The sequence below is a fragment of the Malus domestica genome, chromosome 01 (assembly GCF_042453785.1).
Source record: "Malus domestica chromosome 01, GDT2T_hap1".
Lineage (NCBI taxonomy): Eukaryota > Viridiplantae > Streptophyta > Magnoliopsida > Rosales > Rosaceae > Malus > Malus domestica.
Window position 1 is genome coordinate 16,504,886 of NC_091661.1, and position 15,051 is coordinate 16,519,936.

At 37.4% G+C, this 15,051-nt stretch overlaps 1 protein-coding gene and 1 non-coding gene across 2 annotated transcripts; one reads left to right on the plus strand and one right to left on the minus strand.

Moving 5' to 3' along the window:
- The first annotated feature begins 4,759 nt into the window (after positions 1-4,759).
- Positions 4,760-7,891, plus strand: LOC114821648 (voltage-dependent chloride channel 1, chloroplastic-like). The gene is made up of 4 exons (XM_029094635.2): positions 4,760-5,610; positions 6,051-6,218; positions 6,494-6,700; positions 7,422-7,891. The coding sequence occupies exons 1-4, from the start codon at positions 4,906-4,908 to the stop codon at positions 7,596-7,598; spliced, it is 1,257 nt and encodes a 418-aa protein (XP_028950468.1). The 5' UTR covers positions 4,760-4,905; the 3' UTR covers positions 7,599-7,891.
- A 161-nt stretch (positions 7,892-8,052) lies between these two features.
- TRNAV-CAC (transfer RNA valine (anticodon CAC)) lies at positions 8,053-8,126 on the minus strand. The gene has a single exon. It is a non-coding gene; the product is annotated as a tRNA-Val (tRNA).
- Positions 8,127-15,051: the final 6,925 nt, after the last annotated feature.

A 15,051-nucleotide genomic window follows, 5' to 3' on the forward strand; every position in this document is an offset into this window, starting at 1 on the left:
CTCCAAAAATCTCAAACCATCCTTGGTGTCTCACGCAAGGACCAGCCACTCCACCAATTTTGTTCTAATATGTTGGACCTGTATCTTCTCTCATTGTTCTGTATTTTCTTCTATTTTCGATTCATCTATTATTTTTAGACTCGTGAAACCAAAATTAGAATAGAAATAAATTTTTTTAGACTCGTAAAAACAAAATCAAAATTTCTTCTCTCACTTCTAACACGTTTACACACACACACAAAACGGACAATATTTTCTCTGCCTATCCTTGTATTTTCTATGTGCGTTTAATTCTTTTATATGATGTCACTTAGTACTACGGTATAATGATATTCTTCTTCACTTGTAAGTGAGAGGTCTTAGGTTCGATTCTTGCAAAAGGCAAATTTGAATCATATTATTGATAGCCCATTGTGAGGTTAAGCTCACCCCTCCTCCTTAGTGTAGATAATATCGTTTGTTTCAAAAAAAAAAATCTTTTATATGATGTTGACTCCTATGGTGCCCCTCTTAAAATAAATTACTAACTCTGTTACTGGCCATGTTATGGCAACTCAGGGCCGCGCGCTGAGGGGGTGCAAGTGGTGCTACCGTACATGGCCCCCAAATCGGAAGGGCCCCCGATTTTTCAATTTTGCATGCATTTACTTATATATAGTAATATATGTAAAATATTACAAACTTGAGTCTTAGTGCAAGTGGAATTATTGCTTCTTTACATCGGCTTAGGGGATAGGTTCAAAACTCATCTCCATCATTTTTTCAGTTTATATTTTTATTAAATGCATAAGCTTCCATAAAATAATATAAAAATTCCACATAATAACATACAAATTCGAACCCTAACCCTCTAAATAGTTAAGGAAAAACAATACGCCACATTTCCACTAGTTGATTTGTTGAATTTGTTTGTGCTATTAAAGTTTATAGAAGCTGAATTGAAAACTAAAATTATTATTTTGAACAAAAAAAATATAAAAAAAATTAAATTCTTAATACTTTTTAGGGCCTCCAATTCACTTTCGCACAAGGTCTCTGAAATCTCAGGACCGGTTATGTGGAACCTTGTAGAATGATATTTCGGTCAAATAGATGGATTACGCCCTTCCATTCCATTTCCCCCATTATCTAGTGCCCTATCTTACTGTTCCTACAAAAAAGCTCAATAACAATTTATGATTTTGCAATCCCTTTTTAGAAGAGGTTACCACTGACTTATACAACCATCATGTACATAACTTTTAAAACACGCTTTACAACTTTCATCGTAGTGGTGCTCTCCTCATTGTCGTCATCATTAGACACATTTTTAAATTTTGAAGACTACTTGGGATGAAAAACATTGAGGACCAAAATTACGCAACCCTAAAAGAGGAATTTTCTTTAACTCCACGACTAATATCTTTAAGCACAAAATTTAGCACTGGTTTGAGGTGCCACATAATATAATTCTTTATCTCGTTATAGAGGAATGGTAAAACTATGTAGATTTTTGTGTGGGGATAAGTTTTTCTCCGAGTTGAAATCTCTAGCAAATTTTTTATCAAGAGTCTCATCTAAAAAAACCCTACTATGTTAAAAAAATAAAAAATTTAGCAAAATGAATAGTCAAAGGAAATTAAGACAAAAGTAAAAATAAAAATAAAAGAGGTAAATAGTGTGCGGTATCAAATGTTACCTCATGTTTAGTTTCGTCTCTAAACTCTCATATTAGTTTTCCCCGTCCTCCAACTTTACTTTGCATTGGGTGAGTGGTCTTTTTGTCTAATATGTCTTCTTTTCCTACAAATTTAAGAGTATAATGGTCTTTTCATACCAAAAAAAATGTATAATTTATTTAAATGCTTAATTGTAGGCGTAGCAATGATTTCTGAACTTTATCCTAGTTTAATTTTAGTCCCTGTATTCACATATTAGTTTCTTTTAGTCCTCGAACTTAACAATTGTTAGACTATTGGCCCTTGAATGCCGTCTTTTTCCCGTTAAATCTAAAAATATATTAGAAAATTTTAAGTTGAAGTCCGTAATATATCCTCAAATTTAATGGAAAAATATTCGGCGTTGGTGGAAAAAAACTAATGCTGACAACACATTGTTAAAGGCAATGCTAGCCATCAACACATTGTTGTGAAAAGGGTAGGAAGAAAGTGAAAATTTAATCTTTGGGTTCCAACTTAATTTCTCGGATGTGCGATTTTAGTTCACAAATTTTGGGGAGCTTTTGATTTCGGGTTGATGGATTTGCTGTTGCTGATAGGATCACTCTTCGGATATGGATGGGAGATTGTTTAGATCACTGGGAGGGGATCCGACCTCCAAATCGAACAGATAGACCCATTTAACCCTCCCAACTTAAATAATAACTCACAGTTCCTAGTTGGAGAATGAATATGGGTTGTGTAATTGGACTAATTGGGTATATTTTGTTTTCGCTTTGCATCGTTTCCATTAACAAAATGATATTGTGAGTGAGATTTCGGGTTATGGTTTGAAGTAACAGCCAGAAGACTTGATAAAGATCGTGAGTAACCTGTAGGCTTTCGGGGTTGCCAAAACTGTTTAATGTTTATACGCATACAAACTTGATCATGTTTTGCACATCATGGAAGGCATTTGCAGAGAGAACTTTTACCCAACTTTAGTAACGTACCATGCCGTCTAGACTGTTACGAACTACTCAGATATAGTTGTCATTGGCTGTATAATGTTTTGAGGTCTAATTGCTCCAGTTTGTGATGGCAGATTAAGGGCTGGTTTGGTATTGATGTGCTTTGAAAAAAAAGCTGTTGTGAGAATAAGCGGCTGTGAAATAAATCAGCAGAGTGTTTGGTAAATTTTTTTGTAAAAGTGCTTTTGGAAAGAAAAAAAGCAGTCTGATAGTGGATCTTTTCATTAAAGGAGCACTATAGCTCTGTGTGCTTTGAAAAAAAACCAGTTTTCCAAAGCTGTAAATAGCTGCTTCAACTTTTTCCTTTGATTTCAGCTTATTCTCACAGCAGCTTTCAAAATAAGCTTTTTTTTTTTAGTTTACCAAACACCTAAAACCCGCACAGATTTTTTTCGTGGGTGCATTTTTTTTTAAGCACATCACTCCCAAACCACCCCTAAAAAAGCTATAGAGTCTGCACAAAGTTCTATGAAAGACTTCATGTTCGGATCAAAGAGTCAACCTCTGGAAAGCAAAATTGAGAAGCTGGGAGCTACTGGTGCAAAGGAACATACTTAGTGTAATATGCAGTTAACCATGTATAGAAAGATCGTCGGTCTGAGAATTTTACCGTTTTGTTAAGTTTGTATGGGGTTATTTTTGGAAGGGGCAAGTTTTACTCAAACTCCAGCCTGAACGCAGTGGGAAGGGGCAACCTATAGGCTTAATTAAGATGATCGGTATTATGTATGACATATATGAATACAGGTAAAGGCTTTGCATGCCTTGATGGGTTCACATTATATTGAACTTTAATGATTTTTTTTATATTTTTGAGTTGCATATTTTGAGGCATCAATTTGAGTTCAAAGAAATTAACAAACACTTTATTCTAAGAAAACACTTAAATTTCATTGTGATAATTAAATAAACAAATGGCTTCGGATTGAATTGAATTTTTTTGCAAGGATGATCTATAAATCAAGACTTACAAAATAAACGGTTCAGATTATTAAAGTTTGATGTGGAGTGAATCACAATAACCAGCTCAAGGAAAAATTTTATAGGACGGCAAATAAGGCCAGCGATGTTGTATGGCACAGAATGTTGGGCGGTGAAGCATCAACACGTACACAAAATGGGTGTAGCGGAGATGAGGATGCTTCGTGGGATGTGTGGGCACACGAGAAAGGATAAGATTGGGAATGAGGATATCCGAGGTAAAGTAGGAGTAGCCGAAATTGTAGGAAAGATGAGAGAAAATCGGCTCCGATGATTTGGACATGTGCAAAGAAGGCCGACTGACGCTCCGGTTCGAAGATGTGACTACGGGACAGAGGTTCAGGGCCAAAGGGGTAGAGGAAGACCTAGGAAAACTTTGGAAGAGACTCTAAGAAAAGACTTAGAGTACTTGGATCTAACGGAGGACATGACACAAAACCGAGCGCAATGGCGTTCTAGGATTCATATAGCCGACCCCACTTAGTGGGAAAAGGCTTTGTTGTTGTTGTTGATGTGGAGTGAATCACACAACTAAACATTTTCATTAAAGGAAAACTAATGAAAAGGGTTTGAAAACTTTTAGTTTTAACAATAAGGACAAAATAAATGGTAAAATGAATAGTGCCGTGATTGACTTTTTAGTGTAAAAATGTGATTTTTCGTTAAAGTGAACAGTACCGCGAGTTTTTCATTAAAGTTCTCTTTCATTAAAGGGTCTGTATGTATATATTGCTCCCTCTATAGAAGCTGAGTGAGCACCTTTCAGAGTCACTCAAAATTTGGAAAGGGATGGATCCCTTCCACCAAAGTCACCAAACAACAAATTCGGGCTCTTAAAATTTGATCCAACGACTAAAGTTATTATAATTTTTAAAAGAATTCCCAATTTTTAGTCGTTATATCAAATTTCAAACGTTCGGATTTGTTGATTGGTAGGCTTTGGTAGAAGGGATCTGAAGAGGATCTCTGGTCTCAAAATTTAGCCTAGTGATCCAGCATGGGACCCATCCTCCCATATAGACGGTTCAGATGGGCCTGTCACTCTTGTTGGGTCCCACCAGCATCCCCACTTCAGCTGTAAAAGCATCAAATTTTCAGTCCAACTAAAATATGAACGTGTAAAAACCTCCTTCACACATAACGGTTATTTAACCAACTCATTCACTCCTCCCTCTCCAACTAACACTCCCCCACTCTGTGAAACCCTAACATGCCCCTTCCTTCTTCCCTCTCCCTCCAAACCCTAGCTCCTCCAAATGCTGACGCAATCCCCAAACCCCATCAAACCCTCCCCCAAAATCTCACTCTCTTCCAACTTCTCCCCCTCCAACACTTTCTCACCATTACAATTTCCAAACTTTCCCTCCAAACCAAAAACCCTAAACTTCAAGCTCCTCTGCTCCCAATCCCCAACTCCAAAGCCGTCAGCACCACCGTCTTCCTCTCCAGTCGAAACCTTTATCAATGTATTACGGATCATACCCGACTGGGCAGACCGCACTCAAGAGCGTGGAATGAGACAGCGCAGAACACTTTATGACCATGAGAAATGGATGCAGCACAGAAGCTCCTACCGCCACCTCCGCCACTTGCTTTCCAGCCTTTCGTCCAGAGTCATCCTGTCTTTGATACCCCCGGTGATTGTTTTTACTTTGGTGGCTGTGGTGATTGCTAGCTATAATACAGCAGTTGATTTGGATTTGCTTCCGGGGTTTTTCCCGTTGTTGAGGTCCTCATCTTTGCCGTACCAGCTCACAGCGCCGGCATTGGCGCTGTTGCTGGTGTTCAGGACAGAGGCTTCGTATTCGAGATTTGAAGAAGGGCGGAAGGCTTGGACTGAGGTGATTGCAGGGGCTAATGATTTTGCGAGGCAGATCATTTCTAGTGTTGAGAATTCGGGTGATGCACAGCTCAAGAAGGCACTTTTGCAGTATATTATGGCCTTCCCTGTTGCGCTGAAGGTTTGTGGCATTCGGGTTTGAAATGTGGTTTTGTTAGAAGTTTTGCATGCCTCGTTTGTATTTGGTTGTATTGCATTATTAGTAATCTCATACTTTGTGTTTAAAGAAATAGATTTTAAGGGAATCATGTAACTAAGGTAAATTTAGAAGGTTTTCATATGGAACCAGTGTACTAACTTTGAAGGTGTTTTCCAATTAGTACATTGATCAATGTTTTAGAACTTCGGAAACCATTACATTATTTGAAGGCCCAAAGTGAATGTGTAATTGGTAAAGAAATGCTCAGTAAACATGAGTTATAGCCTTACCTTTGTTTCATTTATTTTTCCAAGCTGAAGAAAACACAATGCTGTTTCTTTTTTTTTTCCCTTGAAACTGTAATTTGATCAGATTGTTATTGGTAACGGAATCATTTGATATATGTTAACTTTTAAGTGCAGTGTCATGTCATTTATGGCTCAGACATTGGACGAGACCTCGAAGATTTGCTTGAAGTAGATGATCTGCTAGTTGTTTTGAACTCAAAACATCGACCCAGCTGTATTATTCAGTTCATCTCCCGGAGCCTTCAATTGCTAAAGTTGGAGGAATCGAAGAGAATTATGTTGGTAATCCCTTCCCTTCCTTGATTAATAAGAGTCTCAGATTACTACTTGATATGTTTTTTTTCCTCTCATGATCTCCTTCTGGTGCATAAGTTCAATCAAATTTACTTGACATAGTATCTTAAATAGATTTACCGTAAACAGTTGGCAGCTGTAAATCAGTATTATTTTCGTTCTTAAACAATCTGCAACTTTCCGTTAGAAATAGTTTTGTGGAACTACATTCATGGCTTATCGATGAAGAAACTTAATCAGTATCTTACCTTATCATTAAGCAGCAATCAAAGATCTCTTGTTTCCATGAAGGAATTGGCGTATGTGAACAGCTAATCGGTACACCCATCCCTCTGTCATATACACGCTTGACCTCAAGGTTTCTAGTCCTCTGGAATCTCACTCTCCCTATCATACTATGGGATGATTGCCACTGGATTGTGGTTCCTGCTACTTTCATCAGTGCCGCTTCTTTATTCTGCATTGAAGAAGTATGTTCCTTTCTCTGCCTGCTTTCCAACATTTATATTTATGCTATTTTCCCATTTTATTGCTGCATATGTCGTATTTGTTTCTTCGCCCATGAGCGGTAGGTCTCGGGTTCGAGACTTGGGAGCAGCCTCTCCATAAATGGGGGTAAGGCTAGCCGACATTCACCTCTCCCAGACCCTGCGTAAAGCGGGAGCCTTGTGCATTGGGTACGACCTTTTATATGTCGTATTTGTTTCTTTAATACGGTTAAGAAAGTCATTCTTGGTATGAATAGAATGGAAGCGCAATGGTGTTCGACATTGGTTTTGATGAAACTTTTAAGTTAAATCTAGTTTAGTAAGTATGAAATTAGGAAAGATGCAGAAGGATTCTGATTTTTAACTTGAAAGTTTCTGTTGGCCTGTCTTTTAATCTTGTATTAGACCATAGAAAGACACATCCTGGGTCGACTTTCAGTATTAAACTATTAATCAGAACTTCATCCGTATATGTTTCATTCTAGAACATTGGCTTTTACATGGGAGCCAACTTTGAAGCAAATTGTGGAATTCTAATGTAATACTTAGTCCTGTAGTCTTTCATACTCCCGAAAATTAATGAACTGGATTCTCGAAAGTGGCAGACCTCTGCTTGACTACTTATACTACCCCAAATTTGGATTTCATTTTCCAACTAAATGGAATACTGATGCCACTTGTGTTCATTTTCCAAATTCTGCAGGTGGGTGTTCTTATTGAGGAACCATTTCCGATGCTAGCCCTTGATGATCTTTGCAACTCAGTTCGGAACAATGTACAGGAGGCCCTTGCAAATGAAAGAGCAATCCATGCACGGCTTGCTGCAAAAGGAAAGATCCAGTCAGAGCCGCAGTTCCAAAAAGGCCAGCCTAGACCTTGACCCTTGGATGAGAAAGTCAGCTACAATTATCTTCACAAACATTATACAGGCACCCAAACATAACTCCACGAGTCTACAGACCGACAAACTTTCCTGCACTTTCCGTCATCTGTACGATGCATTACAATTGAGCCTCGGGGTTGAGATTTGTAAATATAGAAATTACGAGAAACAGGAAACCTTATTAGTTATGTCATGTTTGTTTCAACAGAAGATTATGTTTCACATGTATATGTCATCTTGTCATACTTTGGCTCTTCTGGTTTTTTGAAAGAAAGAAATAAGTTCTTAAACCATGTTGCAAGTTTGAACGGATCACATGAAGAAATTTTCAATTTATATCGATATTCCCTCCGTCACCTGTCAGTTGAAAATATAGGAGAGCCTAAAAAAGGGAAGGGGAGAAAAGAACAATTGGAATATAGGATGTCCAAATAAAAATGAATAATTGGAATGTCTGAGCCCGGGTTCGAACCGGGGACCTCTAGTGTGTGAGACTAGCGTGATAACCGACTACACCACCCAGACAGGTTGTTCTTAACAATATTTTATAACGCTTTCGCTACTATTTGTAGGAGTTTCGGAAGGTAAGGAACCTGGTTCCGATAAATAAAACAGTACTGCTACACTCACCACTTATTTGTACCATCATTTATATTATTTTTCTAATAGAGATAGGGCCGACCAACGCATGCAGGTTCTATTTTTATTAAAGAGATGATACAAATAGATGGTAAAAGTAGTAATAAATTGGTAGCTGTTAATCTTGTAAACAAGTTTGTACAGAAAATGCTACATGCATGTACACATACCCACAAAAGAAGAGTAAACTTTCTCGACATATTTGACTTCCATAAATTCCATTTATGAGATGACACAAGCACCACTGCAGTTTCCCATTTTCATCTTGTCCTGAAAGGCAGCTTGAATTTCCTCCAGCTGCAAAATAATATCTTGGAACGTCGGCCGGCAATCTGGATTCTGGTGCCACCATGCTTTAAGAAGCCTACATTACGCAAAGCAGAAAACATTTAATTTGTAATCATGCAACCAAAACGCTTAACTATTTTATTTTACAGTTGATTATCCTCACAGAGAGCAGAAGCAATGGTCTTTTTAAAACATAATAACGTCAAACTAACCTCGAAAACACTATGTTTAGCTTCTAAACTCTTGCATTAGTGGACTGAGTTTAGTTTTAGATGCAAGTTTAGAAACAAATTCGAGAGCGATGAGTTCTTTAAGCGAACAATTTGTACATGCAGACAACATATTTTAACTGCAATTTCTTAGCACCAGAAACTATTAGAAGTTCTTTGTTTTTTTTAGTAGTGCTTGTGATATATGTAGCTGTAAGGTGTTATCGTTGTTCAAGAATCTGATACGGTGAGATATTTAAAGTAGTCCAAGAACACTCACGTCCTGATTGGTTCGGGTGCAGATAAGAGTAGAGAGGTGGTCGAGAATCCTCGTATGCTCGCTTGTCTGTGTTCGTCGCAGGAATTTCCGTCGGGGAAGTCTTCCTGGCCAATGAGCACACAGCTCCCCTGGGAGGTTGGCGCCGGTTGAGGGCTGCTGTCAGGCTTCTGCTTTCCTATTGGGCTTTGTCGGGCAAGTCTTGATCGGGCAAGACTCTTCGGGCAAGTCTCGTCGGGCAGTGCTGAAAGAGAAGGACAGAGTTAATTTGAAAGGTGCCTTTGTGGGGCCTTAGGTATAGGCCTTGAGGCTCACAATCAAGATTAACTTTTGAGATGCTCAGGCGTGCCACTGCCATCTTTAGTATGGCAGATGTCGAATGGATGTCGAGTTTTAGTTGTGAATATGCATATGCCCGAGAAACCGTGTTTAGACATGACAGGTGCCTTTGTAGGGCCTTAGGTGTAGGCCTTGAGGCTTCCTCTCAAACTAAACCAGTGCTCGAACACATCATATTTGATCTCGTGATTGCAGGAGTCTTATCACTATTATATTTCTGATTATCCGAGTCCGAGAGATAGAGCGAACCCAAATAGGTGCCTTTGTGGGGCCTTAGGTGTAGGCCTTGAGGCTTCCCATTAGAGTTCGTTCTTATACTAGAACAGTCTAGACCGCAGAATAGAATGAATCCAAATAGGTGCCTTTGTGGGGCTTTAGGTGTAGGCCTTGAGGCTTCCTATCAGAATCCATTCCATACTTAAGCGTTCTATGATAATCATGATATAATAGAAACAAAACCAAGAGGTAGGTCGATTACTTGCACCCCAAGTAACTTCGGACTTCTCGTTTATCAAGGACTGTCGTGGATGGGTTAAGTCCACATAAAGTTCTTTTTTATGCCTTGAGGCCAAGGACTTTTAAACTGATCAGATTTACATGCCCGAGGGCTTAGGACTTGGATCTGATTTGAACACTGAAGATATATTCAAATCGGATCCAAATACTGAGAAAGCCTTTTCATCATTATTTTGCTAGAAACAACTTGCATATAACTGGAAGTATACAACATATTGCTAGGCTTTAAAGAATGAAAAGACAAAAACAAAGCAAAGACGGTCGGGCAAGATTAAACCTTATCAGTTAAGGCTGATCGTCTTGCAGGTCCCTATCTTTGTAGTTTTGTCAAAAGTCTGAAAGCTTAGAGGGAGAGAGGGGGAGAGGGAGATACAAAAAGTGAATCGATACTACAACAAGTTCGAACAAGGTAGCAGAGCTATTACAGAGGTTGGAAGAGAAGGTTATCCCGCGGGGGATAAAGGCTTGTCCCGAATGGGATGAAGGCTTGGGCTGACTACAGCTTCGTTTTGAAGGCAAATCTGGCTTTTGAGCAGAGTTTGGGCTTGCATTTGTTTGTTTGATTGAGTGTCCTTATTCCTGTCTTCTCTTCCTCATTTTAAAGACGACTCGGTTTGGCCTCCTGTAGCAACAGCTTTGCCCGAATGCGGTTTGAGGGTGATGACTCATCAGCTTTTTTACATGTAATGCCACCATAAAGTACTTTATGGGCTGTGCAGTCTGGTCAGTCTACACCACTTGGTCCTTGGGTAGGTAAGCAAGTGGTCCTTATGAATTGTATCAAGTCAGAAAAGGCCCTTTCCTGCTTTCCTGGGTTTCGGCCGGGCCTTGATCTTTTATTCCTTCAGGCCTCCTTTTGGGCCAACTCCTTTCTTGAGCCCAAAGTCAAGTTTTAATCCAAACAGTCTGCAATTTTTTCCGGATCCTCTGCCTGATTAGGTGGTCCTCCGAGAAACATCTATATATATATATATGCAAAAGCCATTGTTATGTATGACATTCTGTAGGGGCAACTTCGATATTCCAGGAATAACTTTCGTGTTTATAATGACGATTACTTGAGCCTTAAGTTTCTAAAGCTCACCTCATGGACTATTAGAGCGATCGAAAAGATATCAATACTCATTCCATATGATTCTCGACGATAAACCTCAGGTGCCATATAACGATCTAGCAAATATCACAAGATCAAATCAGAGAAAGCATAGAAATATTTAGGGATATATACTTGATTTTGAGTGAAATGCATGTCTTACATGAACTTGTTCGTCCAGTCATCGTATAACCCGATACATCATTTTCCTGTGCAATTTTGCTTAATCCAAAATCTGTTACCTTGAGTCACCCAGCTCCATCTTGTATAACATTTCTACAGAACAAAGAAGAAACATTAGCAGAACAAAATCCGTAGCACTTTGCTAAGCAGAAAGTCGTGTATTTTGACTTACAAAATATGTTAAACAATTTTTTTGAGCTGTACCTTGGTGTCAAATGCCGATGAATTATAGGGTGCGGTTTATGCTGATGAAGATAATTCATACCTCTGTAATGTAAGGTTACTCATTGTAAGTATGCATTATATAATCAACAAAGTTCACCCGTGAACACAGTACAAGATGGTAAATTATATTACAGATCCACATAGCAGTAGTGTAAATGCGTACCTAGCGATATCTAGAGCAAAAGAAAGTGCAGTTTGCAGATCAAGCCTTCCTTTTCTTTTTAATATATCGTGCAAACTTCCCTGTTGCATTCACATTGGTGTAAGAAACATGAACATGAATTTCGAAGGAAAAAAGTTAAATGTTGGACAAGATAACTGACATTGCAAAGATACTCAGTAAGGAAGACCAAGGAATTGTACGATATTAGGGTGGCGAAGATTTTGCCACAAAGTGAGTTCCTTCATAAAGATATTCCTGCATTTAGAAATTTAGTTCAACTTCCTTGAATCGAAAATAAAGATACAGAGTTAAATTTACAACTCTCCGCAGCTTTATATCGAATTTATACATGTTATAATCTTATGGCTGACATTTTTACTTTAACTGATATGATCCATTTATTCTGGCATCTACAAGATGATGACAAACCATCAGATCAAAGATATGCAGAGAGAAACTCATGTCAATTTCGGATTGGAAGCAATGGAGGAACGGATTGTTTTAGCAGCAACTTCTGTACCGCGCCACCTCACTAAATAAATCTCAACATATGATCCCTGCAGGGCTATGTAATTTAAGTAACTGCAGTATCAACAAGCGGGATATAAAACCAAGAATGTGTAGGTCCAGAGGTTAGATATTTCACATACATGGACAAAGTTAGAATAGAAAATGCACCGAGGTCAATTCGTGTTGATTATTTGCCAAAAGAAGATGAATTAACGAAATTTACCTCTCCGATAAGTGCTGCTTCATCCATGTTCACCTCAGTGTGATTAACTTCATAGCATGGAAGCTGGGAATCAAGCCCTACCTTTAACATAAAAAAAAATTACATTTTCCAATAAGTTCATACATTCAAACAATATGTAAGAACACTTATATATAAATTATTAATCATTTCAAAAGAAATGCAGATTGCAGGCTACATAGAAAACAAAGATGTTGGTCATCGGTCAAGACAACACAAGTGTTTTAGGAAAGTTAAGTACCGGATCTATGCCACCCTTAGCCTCCAATATCTTGCAAATCACCTCTTGACTGAGGCTACGAGCGTCTGACAGTGGCTGCAAAATATCATTTATATCAGCAAATGCCGCAAACCATTTGTATTAATTGGAAGACAGTAAGATTATGATGAAGGAAAAAAACCATCACAAAGATATTCGGAACATCCTCAAAGTAAAATATAATTTTTCTTTTGATTATATTCTGTGTTCCTTTATTTTGATCATATTTCTAACTAAACAAATTGTGACAATCAATATATTTATGTATGTTTATAATTTATGTAACCCTATGTCATAGAAAATGCTTTAGTACTTCTTATGAGCCAAATTGACAAATTCGCGCATCAATGGAAAAAACACGGTTGAACTTACAGTGCGGCCCCAACGATATGTGGAGTTCACATCAGCACCTTTCTGAAGAGTGAAGAAGCAGAATAACAATCTCAGTGTGGCCTTCACAGGATGCCAAGTGAAGAGCTGTTCTCTTATTATAGTCAGCTAAATTCGGCTCCACGCCTTTCTCTAGCTCGCGCATCACTCCTGCTTTGTCACCCTTGCCCGAACAATATAGCAGCCGGTATGGACCTTCAAATCCAACAATCTTTTGAGACTTCTGCATGATGCAGCAGCAAGTAATGTTTTCAACATTTTTCTTACAATTGTTAGGAAATTAAAATCCACGCACCAAAAAAACAAAAATTTGTGTCACCAAAAAAAAAAATCACAAGTTCCTATCAGAAAGATGTGAATTTTTAGTTGGATTTTAGATTTTAATCCGACCCTCTATTTGTTTCCTAGGAAAATGAACGAGACTAAAACTAAATACTAAAAACGAAAATTTTTACGACAATAAATTGATAAAAAAAATGCTGTCAGACAAGTGAATTGAAAAGATGAGAATCAGAATGACCTTAGATGATGACAAGCCATCTTCCATGAGATGAAATAAGAAAAACTCTGAAAGCAATCAGAAAAAAGAAAAAAACAAATAGAGAAGTGTGATTTTTAATTTTTGTTTTAAGGGAATTAAGAGTTGGATTAGGGATAATGCAGCTGATTAATTAGTACGTTCGAAATATATGTGAACACTTATGATGTTTCGGAGTCGACAAGGTCTGTCAATTGTCTGTTTCTGGGGTTTTAGAACGAGTAGGCCGGAGAGCAACCTCGTACTCTTCGTTCGGTAAAGTTAGGATTTTGTCGACTTCTTGTTTGGTTACTGAGAAAGTTGAATAGGAAAATAGTGTACTTTTCTTGGTTGATTTTGCAATTGTATTAATTTATACATTTTATCTACTTGAACGTCTAATTCTCTACTAAATTAATAAGTTTTTAGTCAATTTGGTACAAATCTAGACTCCATGTCAAACCAAGTACGGTTCTTTTTCTTTTGAAAAAACGATATTATCTACCTTAAGACCAACTACAATGGTTAGGCTAAAAGTCAAATTTTTTAGCCCGGAAAATTTAGAGCCCTGTTTGGTATTCTACTTGAATCCAACTTTTTTGACTCAAAAACAATTTTCAAGTTTTAGACCTTAAAAACTTGTTTGGTATGACTAGTTTCAAAAACTGAACTCAAGACTAACTCAAAAATATAGTCTATTATCTAAAAACATAAAAAGTGAGTTTTTAGAATTTTTAAACTTAAACTTACTCATTTCTTTTCTCTTCCTCTTTCCCTCTCACTCCAAATCTCTCTCTCTTTTCTTCTTTCTCTCTACTTTTTTTTCTTCTTTTTTTACCTTTTTCGTCTCTCCTCCAATCCACTCTATTCATTTTCTCAATTCTTTCTCTCACTTCTCTTCCTCTCTATCTCGTCCAATCATCTCTCTTCTTTCTCTTTCCTTCAATAATCTCTTACTTTATTTCCTCCTCTCTCTCCTCTTTCTCCTTCTCTTGTGACTCCCTCTTTTTAGATTTCTTTGTCTAGTTTAAGTTGTAAGATTTAAAAATTTTAAATCGCAAACCAACTAAGTTTTTGAGTCTTGAAGAAAATTATTTTTAAGAAATGTTTTTAATAAATGTTTTGAGAAATGATAAAAAATTTCAAATAAGATACTAAACAGGCCCTTAGCTTTTAGCCAAGAAACAACTTTTCAGCTCCAACTATTTTGGACTAAAATTTTAGCTCGGAATCATTAAAAAATGAACTTAGGCTATTTTTTTCTTAAATTAAATTTAAAAAAAAATATGTAGACTATCGTAAATTAATTTTATGAACATTTTAATCTAAAAATATTTAAATTCCGATAAATATTGAAAAATCACTAAATTTTCCACAAAGCAAGCCTTCAACTTTCCACTAATCTTTCAACCTTGAGCTAACTTTCAATTCACCAACCGTTCAACACCAAATTTTCAATTCACCAACTGTTTAACACCAAACTTTCAACTTTTATCAACCGTTCAACACCAAACTTTCAACTTTCACCAACCGTTCAACTTTCATCAATCATCCTCTGTATAAACATATGTCCAATATTAGTTAATCGCACAACCTTTCAA